The sequence below is a fragment of the Eumetopias jubatus genome, unplaced genomic scaffold (assembly GCF_037043125.1).
Source record: "Eumetopias jubatus isolate StellerSeaLion01/CBP00866 unplaced genomic scaffold, mEumJub1_p1.0 scaffold_11, whole genome shotgun sequence".
Classification (NCBI taxonomy): domain Eukaryota; kingdom Metazoa; phylum Chordata; class Mammalia; order Carnivora; family Otariidae; genus Eumetopias; species Eumetopias jubatus.
The window spans coordinates 89,350,025-89,365,733 of NW_028274817.1; the positions used below are offsets into that span (position 1 = coordinate 89,350,025).

The 15,709-nt window shown below is 45.6% G+C and overlaps 1 protein-coding gene across 1 annotated transcript in view; it reads right to left on the bottom strand.

The window, feature by feature from the left end:
- Positions 1-2,717: 2,717 nt before the first annotated feature.
- The window catches only part of LOC114216876 (amine oxidase [flavin-containing] A), a 66,080-nt gene continuing 53,088 nt past the window's right edge, over positions 2,718-15,709 (bottom strand). The window contains exons 7-15 of the mRNA XM_028113546.2: positions 15,315-15,464; positions 14,859-15,018; positions 13,811-13,907; positions 10,689-10,742; positions 7,135-7,192; positions 5,624-5,721; positions 3,585-3,696; positions 3,319-3,381; positions 2,718-3,121 (exon numbers count right to left, since the gene is read on the bottom strand). Coding sequence (XP_027969347.2) covers positions 2,975-3,121; positions 3,319-3,381; positions 3,585-3,696; positions 5,624-5,721; positions 7,135-7,192; positions 10,689-10,742; positions 13,811-13,907; positions 14,859-15,018; positions 15,315-15,464 — 939 coding nt within the window. The 3' untranslated portion in view covers positions 2,718-2,974. The remainder of the gene's footprint in view (positions 3,122-3,318; positions 3,382-3,584; positions 3,697-5,623; positions 5,722-7,134; positions 7,193-10,688; positions 10,743-13,810; positions 13,908-14,858; positions 15,019-15,314; positions 15,465-15,709) is intronic.

Below are 15,709 nucleotides of genomic sequence, written 5' to 3' on the forward strand. Positions count from 1 at the left end.
CCCAGGAAACCCTGATGGACTGTGAGAGTCAAAGGGAACTGTGAGAATTTGGGAGTCAGTACGAAGTGGCCTTGTAAGCCCATCCCCCACTGACTAAAAAGAGGAGCCAGGTCTGAATCAGGGATGGTAGTGCACTTTATTAACAAACAAAACAGTACCGGACGCGCAAAATCGTTACTTCAGTGGCAACACACACAGGCGAACTCCCACATGGAGCACTGGGGCACATTTCAGACAGAACATTAGGCACCAAGTTCACAATCAAACTAAACGTAGTTCACAGTCCTTCGGTATTTTCTCTTCCGCGCAGTTCAAGTCCTTATTTAACAGTTGTGACCAAAAGGTTACCTTGTTAAGTCTAATTCTCGCCCTTACTGTGGAGTGAGGCCAACACAGCCTTCAGGACTGTGAAGCGGATGCCAGGCTCTATCAGCTGTTGAAACTGCCTTTGGTTCCTTGGGATGGGAAGAAAGACCTCTAGGATCTTGGTGGTGGACAAATAAAATGGTGGGAGTTCTCAGCTCTGATTTCCTATCTCGGCACACCTGGAATAGCATTCATTTTTAAGTTCAGTATATAGTTTAATCTATAGTTTAACAGGGCTGATCTCACTAGGGTAAATTAATTGGTTTTCTAAAAAGTTTGAAAAGAGGGTAAATCACATACTCAGGAGTCCTGCAGCATTAAAGACTTAGATATGTTAACAACCTCCTTACTGTAAAACTGTTGCCTGTTAAGTAGCTGAAGTCAGCGTTTCCCAAAAGGTGTGTCAGAACCAAGTTAATCAGTAAGTGAACAAACAACTGAAATAGGGATGTGATTTCTCTGAGCAGTTTGATATAATATGTGGCAACTCCTTATGGACTGGAGCATATCCAAGACAGTACCCAAACTCCTACGTTAGCTAAAATGCTTTTCAATTACAAAGTAAAGAGTGGCAGAAAAATCCTGCTCTTTGCTCTTAGGATAGGCAAAACTGGAATACCTTAAGCCCTCATTATCAGGGTCCAGTGACTTGTGAATTTATAAGGTTAATTATGTAACTTGAGTTGATTTCCTCTGGCAATCTTTAATTCCCAGTGAGTAGGAACATAGGGGATTAGGTTAAGAGGTATTAGGAGTTAAGAAGGGTATGAAAATCCTGAATATGGGAGAAGCAGTAGGGGGGGAAGAAGCAGTAGACTCACCAGCTCTGAGACAATCACGTGACATTCAGTAGAGGGGCAAACACAATGTTATCACTCTCTTATAAAAGTATAAAATGATTGAGACACATAAGGATTGACCTGATTAATTAAAAAAGGTGAATTTGAACGAAGCTTGTTGAATAATGTGTGGAAGTATGCCCATCAAAATTTTTATGTAAAATTTTTGGTACATAAAAGAGTAAACTTCAGGTATCTAGAAACTTCATCTAAAATGAAATGCCTCGGGGCGCCTGGGTGGCTCAGTCGTTGAGCATCTGCCTTCGGCTCAGGTCGTGACTGGAATCGAGCCCCGCATCGGGCTCCCTGCTCAGCGGGAAGCCGGCTTCTCCCTCTCCCTCTGCCTGCTTCTTCCCCTGCTTGTACACTCTCTCTCTCTGTCAAAAGTAAAATAAAATCTTAAAAAAAAAAGAAATGCTTCATTCATCAGTGATGTGGGATAAGGTGTTACTGTGTATCCACCTGTGTACCCAAGTCTACTGAATCTTGTCAACTGCTTTATTTGATCACATTGGTGTTGATTTTTTTCCCCAGGTGCTTACATGTAAAACAGTAGTCTTTCATGGCTGAAACCTCTGGAAGGGGTTTAAAAAAAAAAATCTTGAGTTTTTAGAATGGGAAAGGCCAGAAAGAGGTGGGCACTGTTCTGGGCCCACATTACTCCTAAAATGGAGAACTCAGTCTTCATATTAAAATCACTCAATTTCATGTCTGTTACAAACTTAATAACTAAGGCCAGTGAGGTTATAATATAAAGCCCCAATTTCCTTTCTCTATTTGAGAGTCTCAACAAATAGCAATCAGAAATTTACCATGTGTATTTCAGTTCCTATTTGAGAGAGATCAGCATGCTAATATTTACTCAAAGGTAACTCTGTCATTTAGGTTAACAGATCTGCCTAATTCCACTGTGGTCCTAGGAAAAAAGAAAAAAAGTGTATACCACTAAGGCCTTCAGACAGCCAGGGTCTACCTGAAAAAAGGAAAATACTTTCTCGAAATCGGCAGAGAAGGTTATCGTGATGTCTAGCCACCCTCCAGGAGGAAGAGAAAATGCCTATTGCAGTGGGTCTCGTGCGGAGCTCATCAGGAGGCCTCCTGGGGGACAGTCCTGCCACTAGTTTACTCTGCTCCCGTGGGGAGCTATACACAAGTCACCTGAAACACCAGACTAGATTTCTAGAAACTTCACAGGAAGTAGAAGTGGCCAGGACGGCCCATAAGCTGTCCCTCAGTGGTCTACACCCCCATTGCTTTCATTTACTATCCCTCATCCAAAGGGGGAGCTGCTGACCCCCAGGAAGCTGCCAGCCTCTGGGCTCTGGACCTACACTTCACTATTTCCTAAGGACTGAAAAGGACAGTCACAGGCTGGGCCGTCACCCATCTAACCTCTACAAAGAGAAAGGGAACCACTTCATTTCTGCAGTCATCAGGCATTTCGTGTTAAAGAGGAGCAAAACAGGACACAGAAATTGTTTCTGACCAGCACTTCAATTAGACATCTTGAAATTAAGGAGTTGATCACAAGGTTTTATTCTACCAGTCAGCACAAGTTAGTCTACACAAGGCAAATAACGCGATGGAGCTTGATCTTATTGAAATTAATGAGGTGATTCTTTGGGTTGTTTTTACTCTGACACCAACTGAGACTAAACTTATGGGTGAAAACCAGTGCATTTAAAGATGATCCAATGATACAGCCTTTGCCAACATTTTGCTTTTGATGGTGCTGGGAAAGAATAGGCAGAAAGCATGAGGCTGAAACCTCAGGATCGTGTCAGCAGCCTGAATTTGTACACTGCAATCCACAGGGCAGTGACTGATGTGGAGAATCCAATGATCTTCAGCAGGCCTGCCACGGAAGGCAGGTTCCTCTCCCAAAAGGTGTGGGTGATCTCCATAGCTGGAACATCCTGGATGGATGAGCAGAGAGCGTTAAGCAGAGCAACTCTCGTTCGCCCCCCTGAGGGCAGGCAGAACATATCTGCCAAGCCAGTGCATGGACATATGCCTGAGAGTGGCATCTACAATGACCTTACAAGGTGGAAGATGAGAGTCAGGAGTTTTACATTCGATTACTGGTCCATGGAGAGGAAGCTGTGGAACTCACCTTTGATTCAGGTTCTTGAACTGTTATGTCTTTCTTGGCCACCTTCCCCAGAGCATTCAAGATCTGCAAGAAAGTGACCGTGGTGAAGTGAGCTTCTAAGGTCCCGACAGACGCAAGGCCCCGCTCGCCATCAAGGAGCCCCCCAGGAGTGGAAGGAGCGGCAGAGAAGCGGAGGTGCACATTTATCCGTGTCAAGAGCAGGAAAGGCCCGATGCCAAAACCACCACCGGCCTTGGGAGAGACAGTGACGCGGCCCACTCCCTTACCTCTCTAGCTGCCCGTTCTCCGGCCTCTACTGCCCCTTCCATGTAACCGCTCCAGTGTGTGGCTGTCTCCGTGCCAGCAAAGTAAATCCTGTCAACCGGCTGGCGAATGACGCTTTGAGAGAACAGAGAGGTCACACAGAGTTACCTGGGAAGGCACGGAGGGTAAAGGGGCCCGTCGCTGCCCTCATTTGCCCCGACAAGACAGCACAACTCCGACTGTTTCCAAAACTCCTGTGTGGCTTCCACCAAAGGTGGAAGGCCCCTCCCTGTTCCCTGCGCCTGTGCCCAAGGATCTGAGCTTTCAAGCCAGAGAGAAGCAGGCTGTCAGATCATCAGTCACTAAAGGTGACGCTGGCCTTTTCCTAGCCAGCCAGGATCAGAAGACAAGAATACACAGAAAATCCACAATCAGATTTCTTGGCTGTAGGTTTCCTGTTTGTGGTCCATTCTCCTCCCCACACCATCGTTCCAAGGGGGTGCATTCTTCACGAGAGGGGATCGGGCAGCAGACCCCAGCCAAGCACTCCCAGGGTATCAGGAGGAACCACAGTGGTGAGTGGGAAGACAGGGGCAGGAACTGATTTGTAGCAGAGGAGGGACCCGAGAGATCAGAGGTCTGTCTGTCTCAAAATAACCACGTCTGCACAGTTAGCTTTTGTGAATTTATGTGGAGACTGGCTGAGGACAGGGAAATGGGCCTTCTCTTCCAAAGAGGTCCTGGCAAAGAAAGCCCCAGAAGGGCTGGGCTGGATGGGGAAGTGTCCCCTCCTAGCTTGTCAGCTTTGACTCCTATCACCTCGGCAAGCCATTTTCACACAATCTCCCGAGCGGCACACCCTGCACCCCCCAAGGCCTTCTCGCCTTTCTCTAATTGAGGAATCTTTGGTTGCATCTGTCCTTGATTCCAGTTTCCCACTTCTGGCCTTCTACTCTGCCTTCGGAACTACTCCAGCTCATCAATCCCGTTATCACTAACAAAGACTAATTGATTCAATTAATTAAAAACAACGAACAATCTCATGTAAGGAAAGGGTTAAGAAGCCCCTCTTTCTCTGTGGACACACGTGAGCTGGAATTAACTTTCCAGCTCCGTTCCTCTGGGAATGTAACGGAAGGTACCCTGCCAGGGACGTTGCCACGCAACACTGCTTATGCCCAAACGCCTCTCCTGCCCTCACAACGGCAACCGCATCGGGGCTGGGAAGACTGTCCTGAGTTGCAAATACCCAGCAGGAGGCTCTTTCTTTGGGCTCTTGCAGCTGAGCACATCCCTGGACAGACCCCTGTGCCCTATGAGGCAGTTACAAGAGACAATGGCTCTTCTGGGGCCTATGGGGCTTCGAAGCCAAGGTGGACTCCCCGAATCCGTGTGGAGATCCCCTCCTCACAGGTTAGCTGTCCTCGGCAGGGACGGCTCCCCCGAAGAAGAGGAGCAGCTGCAGCAAGATGTCTGTAGCTAACGTCCTTAGGCAGAGACGGGTACCCAGAAGCCTAGAGTAGTCGTGTGAAAGGCAATGTCTAATGGAGCTCAAGAAGGCTGGCTGGAGGACACTGCAGCTTGCAGGGTGCTCACACAGAGCACCGACATCTGAAATCCTCACCCGTGCTCTGCTATTGCTCTGCATGCTGACAGCTAAGCTTCTATATACCGGCATCCTTATTTTCCTACGGACGGCCAGAAATCCATGCACTAACTACCTGGGGCATTCGAAATCCGAATGCTGACCCCTATGTCTCCAAGTCCCCTCGAACTTTGCTTATGAGTTTAAGTTTGGTGCATGTCGGGGCGCCCGGGTGGCTCAGTGGTTAAGCGTCTGCCTTCGGCTCGGGTCATGATGCCAGGGTCCTGGGATCCAGTCCCCACATCAGGCTCCCTGCTCAGTGGGGAGCCTGCTTCTCCCTCTCCCTCTGCCTGCCACTCCCCCTGCTTGTGCATGCTCTCTCTCTCTCTCTCTCTGACAAATAAATAAATAAATAAATCTTAAAAAAAAAAGTTCGGTTCCTGTCTTGGATCAATCCGGGTGGTGTCTGGGTAGTACCTTCCATACTGTGTCATGATCCCAGGGGGGAAGTAGGCGGTATAGCAGCCCCCGGAGTACTGCTCCTCGCACCAGTTCTTCTCTTCGTAATGCACCGGCTGCATTCAGTGGGGGGAGAATTCCAAAGGGAAGACAAAGCTGAAATGCGACCCGTCAACCATGAAGGCTCTTGTGTATTTTACTTTAACCAAAAGTTTACGTTAAAGAAAAAGGTGGCCCTGTTTTTCTATTTCACTTAAGGGGAAACATGACAGTACCAAGTAAATGGCCTTCGGGGAGGTACCAAGTGACAAAACATGTATACTTTGACTTTTTCGACCTCTTGATGTGGGGAGGCATGGAGTATTCCAATATCTGGGAGAGAGGGCACTGCCACGCAGATTCTCAAATCTTTAGACTAAGCCCCACCAACAATCACATTCTGGAAAGGTCTGCTCAAATCTCTGGATTCTCTAAATAACAGACTTTACTTCCTTATCTACCACGGCTGAAAAAAAAAAAAGGTGGAAGGGAGGAGGCATAAGATAAGCACAATGTAGGGGCGCCTGGGTGGCTCAGTCGGTTGGGCATCGGTCTCTTGATTTCAGCTCAGGTCGTGATCTCAGGGTCCTGGGATCAAGCCCCGTGTCGAACTCTGCATTCAGTTTGGAGTCCGCTTGTCCCTCTCCCTCTGCTCCTCTACCCATTTGCTCTCTCTCTCTCTGTCTCTAAGATACGTAAATAAAATCTTAAAAAAAAAGATAAGCACAATGTCTAAGAAAGGCTTTTTTTGGAGCCATTTCTCTGAGCTGGAAAAGTGAATGATGGGAATCCTGCTAAAACGGGGAAAAATAATGACGAGCAATGGTTTCCAAGAGACATGAGAGACCGTTCTCTGAGTTTTTCTCTAACAGAGTCTACAAGTTCATTGTTTGAACAGTTCAGAGATAATCCCGTGAAAGAGCCCCCAGCTAGCTAATAGGATCTTCAGATAGAATTTCATTCCCGTCATCACCTTCAGTGGTGGACTGAAAGCACTGAAATCCCTACATGAGCTGTGAATGGAGTCTACGGATGGAAAAATCAATTAGTGTGGCTCTGACCAGAGAGAGTCTAGATTCTGCCCACCCTGTCAAGTATACACTAGAGCGCCCTCACCAACAGATGAGGACGTATTTGGGATTTCGCTTCAGAGCAGTCAATTGGCTTTGACGGGAGGGCAGGACCTCTGTTCTGGGAACTGATCTCACCCACCCCGGAGATAATACCTGTGACTCCAGGCCCTGATGGCAATTGGCTGCCAGTTATCCAGGGAACACGGAAAGAGCCCAAGGAACTGATGCATCAGAAATTGCATGCCCCTGACGGCAGCTTTCATTGGCCTTTCTGGGACTAAAGTTAATCCTCCAGTAAGCATATCCCTTCCTAAGACTCTCCTCCTAAGACGGTCAGGAAACCAGACTCTGCTTTGCTTTAGCACTTAGAGCAAACAGAGCAGAACCTTCTAGGGATTAAAGCTGAGGGTTTCTTACTTGTAAAGCTTCTTGGGATCCTAGCACTTTGGCATAGAGCTCACAGATCTTCTTCTTCCTGTAAAGAAGAGTAAAAAAGAAAAATGTTAAGGAAGTAATAACCGAGGAGTAGAACATAAACACAGTGAGTTTATTCATTATCATTGGCTCTCGCCAATGAACCAGATGTATTAAGGAAAACCTAAAATCAATGGTAACTACACAACATGAATAGTTCCATGAATCTGTGCCCTCGGATCAACCCTCTATGCCTCAATACGGTCATTTGACTTGAAGATGCAACAGAATTTTCCTTTTATATTTTTGCCTCTTTTACTGCCCGATATCCTATCTATTCAAGATTCAAATGGGGAAAATAAGAGTCGATTAAGGGCAGTTTAGGACATGATGCTAAGTCACTTTTCTGGAACATGTAGCATTCTAGAATAATCCCTTTTAGAAGTCCATAGTCCATATGACAGCATCTTTTAACTATCCTCCACTTATGTCTTAAAGATCTATGAACATCTGAAGCTTATTTAATCTTTTAAGTATACCATAAAATATGCCGCACAACAAGAGGCCTATGGTCATTCTACTCTAGTCATCGGGCACGTGACAGAATGGTCTGTGGACATGGTACTTCCAAGGGATGTGCTACACGATGTTACCTCAGACAGTCGTTGGCTACCCTAATTCATTATGTAAATGACTATCACATCACATGACACGTGGTAGGTCTTAAAGAAAATCAGTAGCTTCATTGATCTAGGCACTTCCTGAAACAGGTATTTGCAAACTCACAACCACTCTTGGGGAAATTAAAAAGTGCTAATTTACTAAAATCACCCCTTTTCAAAATAAATGGTTCAATTTCAGGATTTGTTTGAACAGGTTCACACTGAGCCAGTTATATACTTTGGTATTTGCCTTCTTTAGTCTTTATATAGTTTAAACATTGAAACTGCTCCAAAATATTTGTTAGGTGCTAATGAGCAACTGGAAAAAAAAAGTTTGCTGAAAAATGGGTGCAGGGTTTACCTCGAATCTGAAACACAAGTACTGAGAGGTGAAGAGACTAATGGCCAAAAATGAGAGGAGGGCGAAAGGAGGGGTTATACTTACTAGTAATGAAAGAAACAGAGGTTTTTAAAAATGATGATTTTACATTGCCAATTACATTAGAAAACATTTTTAAAACATGTCCTCAATTTCTCTGAACGATGTGAGATAAAATCTAGCCTTATAAATTTGTCAAAATGCTCACATTTAGGCCATTGATATAACTCCCAGAACTTCTGTTTCATGGAGATACAGTGTTAAGTCAGGAAGAGGAGGTGAAATCATAAACATGGTGGCTTACTGCCACCATGTTCCCATGGAAGGTTTTCAGAGATAGACAAAGGCTACTGCTGAGGTGATGTTCTAGAACATTTCGGTGGCTCTGTAAGTTCCAGTACAAACAGGAAAAGTTTGGTTTCCATGAAGGAGCTGTTCCTACTGCAGATCAATAACCATAAAGGAAATGCAGAACTAGAAGAAGTTTCCAGACTACTGTCTGCCTCTGTCTCTCTCTGTCTAATCCAAGCCCCTTAATGTGAAAGACAAGGAGGCTGAAGCTCAATAAAAATGTACTGAATCAAAATCCACCCTCAGCATAGCATGGTAACCTCTTTCCTACTCTATGATGAGATGATGGATTCTTACCTACTTCGCGTGGGTGTTATGAGGAAATTCCAACATTTGAGAGTCAATCACGAAACAAAAGTATGGACGATCATTATTCTAAAGGTTTAATGATGCTTAGCTTATTTTTGGGACATGTGATAAAATCTTTATTAAAACAGAACAAAATCTAAAATCCAATCAACCTACCTTGCAGTTAATTTTTCATGCATGGACAATAAGCCCCTTATTATAGAAAGGGAAGTCATTATTTACTGTATTTTGTAGTTATGAGTCAAGGATGAGTTCATATAAATCCAACAGGAAATTATCTTCCCCATCCCTTCCTCCCATTAAAATGTAAAAACTTCTGGAAAAGTTATGTAAGTCAAAAATGTTAGAGCAATGCAGTGATTGGTTAGTTGGGCTCTAAAAATAATAGAACATATTTTAAATCATGGCCAAAAGAGGTCACTGTGCAAATCTCTTGTAGTTGTGTTTACTCACTGGTTTCTAAATCTGGCTGCTCGTCATAATCATTTGAAAAGCTTGTTAAAAAATACAAGATACTCAGGCTCCACCCCTAATCTACCACATCATAATCTATCGGCCTCAGAAAAAAAACATATTTTCCAAACATTCTCTGGCAGATGTTGATGCAGTCGGTTGTGGGAATCTCACCCCAGTCAAAGACACATTCAGGGTTCTAAGGGTTTTGCCTTATAAAAACTTTTGAGAAGTTCAGGTACCATGTGGAATCATAACCAAATGTCTACATCCAGGCTGGTATTTATTTTACTATTAATAAAGGGGGAAAGCAGGAAATCCAAAAGAAAATGTCAAGCTTCGTATGGCGTAATGAAAAAAAGTTTGCATTGGATGCTATTCCTGACTTTGTCACAAGCTAGCTGTGGAGACCCGGACAAGCCATTCCCTGCCACTGGACCCCAAATTCTCCCTCTTCTGAGTGAGTAGACAAAGAGTTCCCTTCCCGAAATCAGACCTCATGGTAGCTCAAAGGAACAAATTCGTGCGCAAATGTGGAAACTTTTGCAGCCTGAATTACAAAGTCATCAAAGTAACTCTCAAAGCAAGGGCTGCTTATGGATTTGCTGCTTCATTGTTTAATTAAATGCAGAGAGAAGTGTACATCTGTGTGTGTCCTGGTCCTCTTCAAAAGCCAACAAAGGATTTAGGGCTACCCTCTGGAAGGGAAGCCCAGAAATTCCCAGAGGTACCACCCCGCCAACAGCCAAATGACTGTTTCCAGGTTAAGAGTTCCTGGTAAGCTTTTATCTGAACAAAGGAAAGGATTCCAAGGCAAAACCAAACAAATACAACAGGGCAGAAAGGGAAAGGGAGAAAGGAAGAAAAAAAAAAAAGCCACTGTCCTACAATGATTGTTTCATACTAGGAAGCTGATCAGGAGAAGGGAACGTCAGAGCTGCGTCCTAGATAATCAAAGGGGGATACTTCTATGTACACAAGTGGAAACAGGTTGAAACCCACACGTATGGCTTTGCTCTTCAGAAAAAGTACAGTCAGAGGACCTTGGAAAAGGGATAATGGTCTGGGTGAGGCAATCAGGACTCAGCCTCTAAAGCTTTTTTGCACTGCTAACGTTTCCTATAATTTTTGTCCATCTACCCTACAGGGGAAACCCTACCTCTCAACCACTGTACAATAAACACAGATATGTAAACCTAAATTAATTAATGCATATGGGCAAGCACTGAGTCGAGGGGACTTGTAACACAAAGGTTGCCACGGTGACAAAAAGGTCGATTTATTGGGATTTTAAGACTATTAGTGAATCACGGTGTTTTTCAAGATGCCAATATACTGTTGTTAGCGCAACAAGCACGGTATCAAGCTAAGCTTTTATATGTGTTTCAGATGTCACTTCTTACCTTATTTCCTTATGGAGCTTGGCAAGTCGGTCAGCTTTTCGGGCAAGTATGAAGCTGCAGAGAAAGGTGACATTTGAATGATTAGGTGCAAGAGCTGCCTCCTCTTTTCCAAAATGTTCTTGCCTCTGCCTACTCAGCATTGATGAACTCTCGCCCACGCACTCCCATTATTTCCCTCTATTAGAGAAAATGCCAGGCTGCCTTCCATCTGCCTGTGTCCAAAACCCCTCTAGGCTGCGGGCTCCTAAGTAACCGGTCACCTCCTGCTCAATGCTTTACCCCCAAAGTACAGCACGGCTCTTGGCATATAGTTAGAAATCAAATGTTAGTTGAATTAATATTGCGCTAAATGCTATCCTAGTAATTGACTGTTGCCTTCTGCCAAATACTTGATAAAAGCTGGAAAACCAAATCGAAGTAAGTAGTTGCGGTGGATGCCATGGTGGGCCCCCCAGATTCCTCTTTGGAACCAAGCACTCATTACCCTGAGAGCTCAGGGCTGGACCCTTCCCCAGCCACTGCCTTCTGTGGCAGAGGGCTGCCTGGCTCAAGGTCCCGCCCCTCCCCAGAATGACCATCTCTGGGGTGCGGTGGGCACCAAGTCCATTCCCTCACCTCAGGGCATGACACCTCTGAAGGGCCATCCCAGTTCCAGAACTCCTTATGGGATGGCTGAGACCTCCGCCAGGCCAATGTCGGAGCCCAACGTCTTCCTCTGCCCAATCCTGATTCCTTCCCTTTCCCACAGTGACCCCGGCACACACCCCAGTGAACCCCTTGCACCCAAATCTCCATCTCCAACTTAGCTTCCGGGAACCTGGCCTAGCACCTCCCCCAAATTCAGTAACTCAGTAAAACTCAGTTATAGTTAATCTGTAAATACTGATATGACTAATTGCACGTATGTTTTAAAGAACTGAACGGTGACAACAAATCCTTATGCACACTATTATTAGAAAGCATTCACAAATCCAAATGAGCTAAAGGACGCTGAAATTATTTCTCCATTTAAAAAAGTTTTACCCTTGTATTTCTTTTGCTCTAGGCCCAAAAGACAAGTAGGTCAAGACTGAGAATGCAAGAGCCGAACACAGATATTTCATCCTCTCCCTCACCCCCAAATTAAACTGTTCCTCAGTTTGATTGGCAATTCCGTGAGAGCTGTCTGTTAGTCGAGATCATTCTGGGAAGCAAGGATTACAAAACGTCTTTGCGTTAATGCAGAGAACAGTATTTCGGAGGAATCTGTGGATGACCCAAGATATTTGAACTAATGAACTTTATGGGATATAGTCATAATTTTGCTTGATTTAACACTGTTACATTATGTCTTGCCAGTAATGATTCTGGTTAAATTTTAAGTTTATGCAAGAATCAATCATTTGAGGCTTACACAGGACTTCAGTGAAAATCACCAATACCAGATGAAACATTAAATGATTGATCTGAAAACCTTTTTCGATCTTGGGTGCTTCTTCCAGCTCCTTTCCTCAAGGGCTGCTCGTGGTGGCCATTCCTGTCAAATCTCAAATCGAGAATGAAACAACAACCCCTTTGCTCTAACTCTTAACTACGGACAATCTTCTTTAACTTGCTTTGGGGTTTTATTGAGGAAATTAAACATGCTGGCTTTGGGTCAGGGACATTTCACGGCTCTCAGGTACAAGGTCCTTTCTAGTTGCCAAAAGGTACTAGCCATCACAAACGCCCGAGCTGGACAATTACCACCCCTGTCGTAAAGGCTTTCATTGCCCAGAGCAAAGAGCAGGGCGGAGGCAACTGTCCAGATAAAGACAGATTAGAGTATCACTTTTTAAAAAGGAACTGCCTGAATAACCCCATTCCCATCTGGAAAACTTCCGCCACACGTGTCGTGGCTAATAAAGCCGAAGAAAGCCCAGAAAGGCAGATACCACAATATCTTACTCCCAGGGCAAGAAGACCATCAGTGTCCTTCCCTCCACAGTCGGACTGGTCCTGACGGTCTCCTGAAACCTCTAGGTCAACCTTCTGTTTTCCTCTGGCACGCAGAAGGTGGTGGCGAACGGCCCACACAATCTGTACCCTTTCTTGCCCAGTGGGGTTAGAGATGAAGAGGACGCACCCCTCCTCTGCTCATTCCGCCGTGAGCAGCTGCCCTTCCCGGGGAGGCTGGTGCTACTTCTGTTATTTTGCAGCCAGAGACGTGGTTACAAAATGTCTCGTGCGCAGTCCAATCTAAGTCCCGGGTCACGGGTCTGCCTCTGGTTTTGTAATTTCCCCTCAATGATGCAATGTGCGTGAGCTCGACTCTCCCGAGGGGGAAGGGGAAAACCGCAGGTGTCTGGCAGTCACTTGGCCAGTACAGAGGCTGCGCTCTTCTGTTGTCATGTGGTAGAATAAACAGGCTTTTTAGTTGTGGAGCTTTGAGGAAGGGTCAAAGGCAGGGCACTCGGGAAGGCGGAGGCACTCCTGAGCAATTCCCTTGTGAAAGCACTGCTTCCTTGTCTGGACCCCCTAGTCCCCCAAAGGCAGAGCTGTGGAGGGCGGGGGGCTGGGAGGAGAAAGGGAGAGCTCTCCTCTTCCGGACACAGGACCAAACCCTGGAGCATCCCTAGCGAAGGACAGCTGCAGTGGGACCTATCACAATGAGAGACATCCACTCAAGGCCCGGCTCTACCTCACACTGCACTTCCTCACTGGTCATGAGTCTCACATCCCTGGGTAACGATTAGCATATTCACGATGGTGGTGTAGTGATGTCTGGAATGGAGAAAAGCCTAACTCTGAAAGGTTTTACAGAACAAAACAACCAATTCTCAATTCTAGATGAGTGTGGACATTCTGCCCCCAGGCGGGGTTGTCTACCATACTGCCTGTCTAGCTGCTTCCTTCACTCTGTCCTCAATAGTATCATGGGGGCAAGAAAGGAAGGCGCACAAGTTCAAAATAGTGTCAGTTTTTGTAAAGTTTCCCAGAGTTCCGTGCCACATACAAAACGTTAATATTTTAAAACGCGGAAAATGATACATTTCTGTAGGGTTATTTACGATTGCCTGACCTCGATTCCATATGCTCTGTCAGCATCCACACCAAGACACCAACACAATTTAGAGAATGCACAGCATTCAGCTCTAACTTACCCCATGATAGCGGGCAGCGATCCATCTGGCTTGGTGTCGTCCAGGGTTATTGAAATTGGAGCTTCCTCATCTTCAATGATCATACAGCCACAGTAATCTTAACAAAGAGAAAATCAATAGGAGATTGACACTGACCTCATCAAAAATTTAGGAATTATATATATAGATATATAGAGATACACACACACACACACACACACACACACACACACACACACACACACACACACACACAAAACTCTTTTGCTAAGAGGAAGGGAAACCTCAAATAGTCTTTGCCCCAACCCTAGAAGATATCTCCTTATTAACTACACACATTAACTACACAAGGGTATCTGCTGACCCAGACACGTGGAAAACAACCCATCTCAATGACCTCTACATAAAGATCACGTAGGACCAATGCTACGGCCCAAATCGTACCGAGGCCCCAGAGCCCTGGAGTACACGGGGAAAGGGAGACTTAGGTCAGAGGGAATCACCCCTAGGAACCCACAGAAGAAGCTGGGGGAAGGAATCTTTTGAGGAGGAGCACGTTTGCCAACAACAGCCACCAAATCCACCCAGGCCCTGCCTCAGCTAATTGCCGCACACATCCTGACAGCAGGTCTCACTGTCACCATTTGACACAAGGAGACTGATGCTGAGAGGTGAAGCGTCACAGCCAAGGCTACTCAGCTAGTAAGCAAGTGAAGCCCGGGACTGTGGGACTTCAATGCGGCGCTCTTCCCACAGCACCCCTTTGCGTCACTCTCTCATTTAGAGTAAGGGGCAGGACATTTGCCAAGGACTAGGGCAATGGTGCCCCCCGCCACTTGGGGGGATCTCTTCCTTCCCTTTCATTGAGAGCAAGTGCTCTTGGGGTCATTCTGTGTCGCACCAGGGGCTGTGAAGTGATAGACAGACTGAGATTTCTGATCCTTTCTCTGCCAATTTAAAAATATTTATCTTTGTCATCTTTTTTCTGTTCCGGGTCTATGAGAAGGTCCCTAAAGAGAGTGTGATCCCTTCACTTAAAACAATTTAAATGTGAGTAAGTGCAGCCTACCCTTCTTCTTCCAAAAGGCCTCCTTGTAATACATCATGCACTTAATGATAGCCCCCATCGGAAGACGCTGGATTAACTGATTTCTTTCTGATGGAAGCTCTGGTCGGAAGTGGATCTTGGCAGTCAAAGTTGGCGGGATGGCACTAATTACGTATCTGCACTAAAAGACACAGACACAAAATACCACCTCAAACGTGTGAGTCTCAGTCTTTACAGAGGGGGAGAAACATCATACTGATCATTTAGAATGACACCGAGCAGTAACCACATACAAAATGAGGCCACTCTGAGGCAGCACAACAGAACAAGGCAGGTCAACTAAAAATGGTAATTTGGAAGACAGAGTTGGAGACATACCAGCATTAATTATACCACTGCTTAGACTGTATTTGGTTAGAAGCTGCAGAAGACACGAGGCCTATTTAATATATGCTCCTTGGGACTAGGCTGAATTACCTCATAAATTTCATGATTCAACGTCTCGATGATGATGTTGTCACCTGACTGGTCCACATAGGTGACGGGGCACTTCAGCTTCACTCTGTCCCCGAGGCGGTCCATTATCCGTTCACTCACTTGACCCGATCCACCCACAAATTTTCGTTCCTATAGGAGAAGGCAGGCAACGAGGACTATAAATATGAAACATCGGTCACGATAGCTCAGAAAGTAAAATACAGGTCAAAAGAAGCAACGTGGGGGCGCCTGGGTGGCTCAGATGGTTAAGCGTCTGCCTTCAGCTCAGGTTCCTGGGGATCAAGCCCCACATCAGGCTCCTGGCTCAGCAGGGAGTCTGCCTCTCTCTCTCCCTCTCCCCCTGCTCATGCTCTCTCTCTCTCTGTATCTCTGTG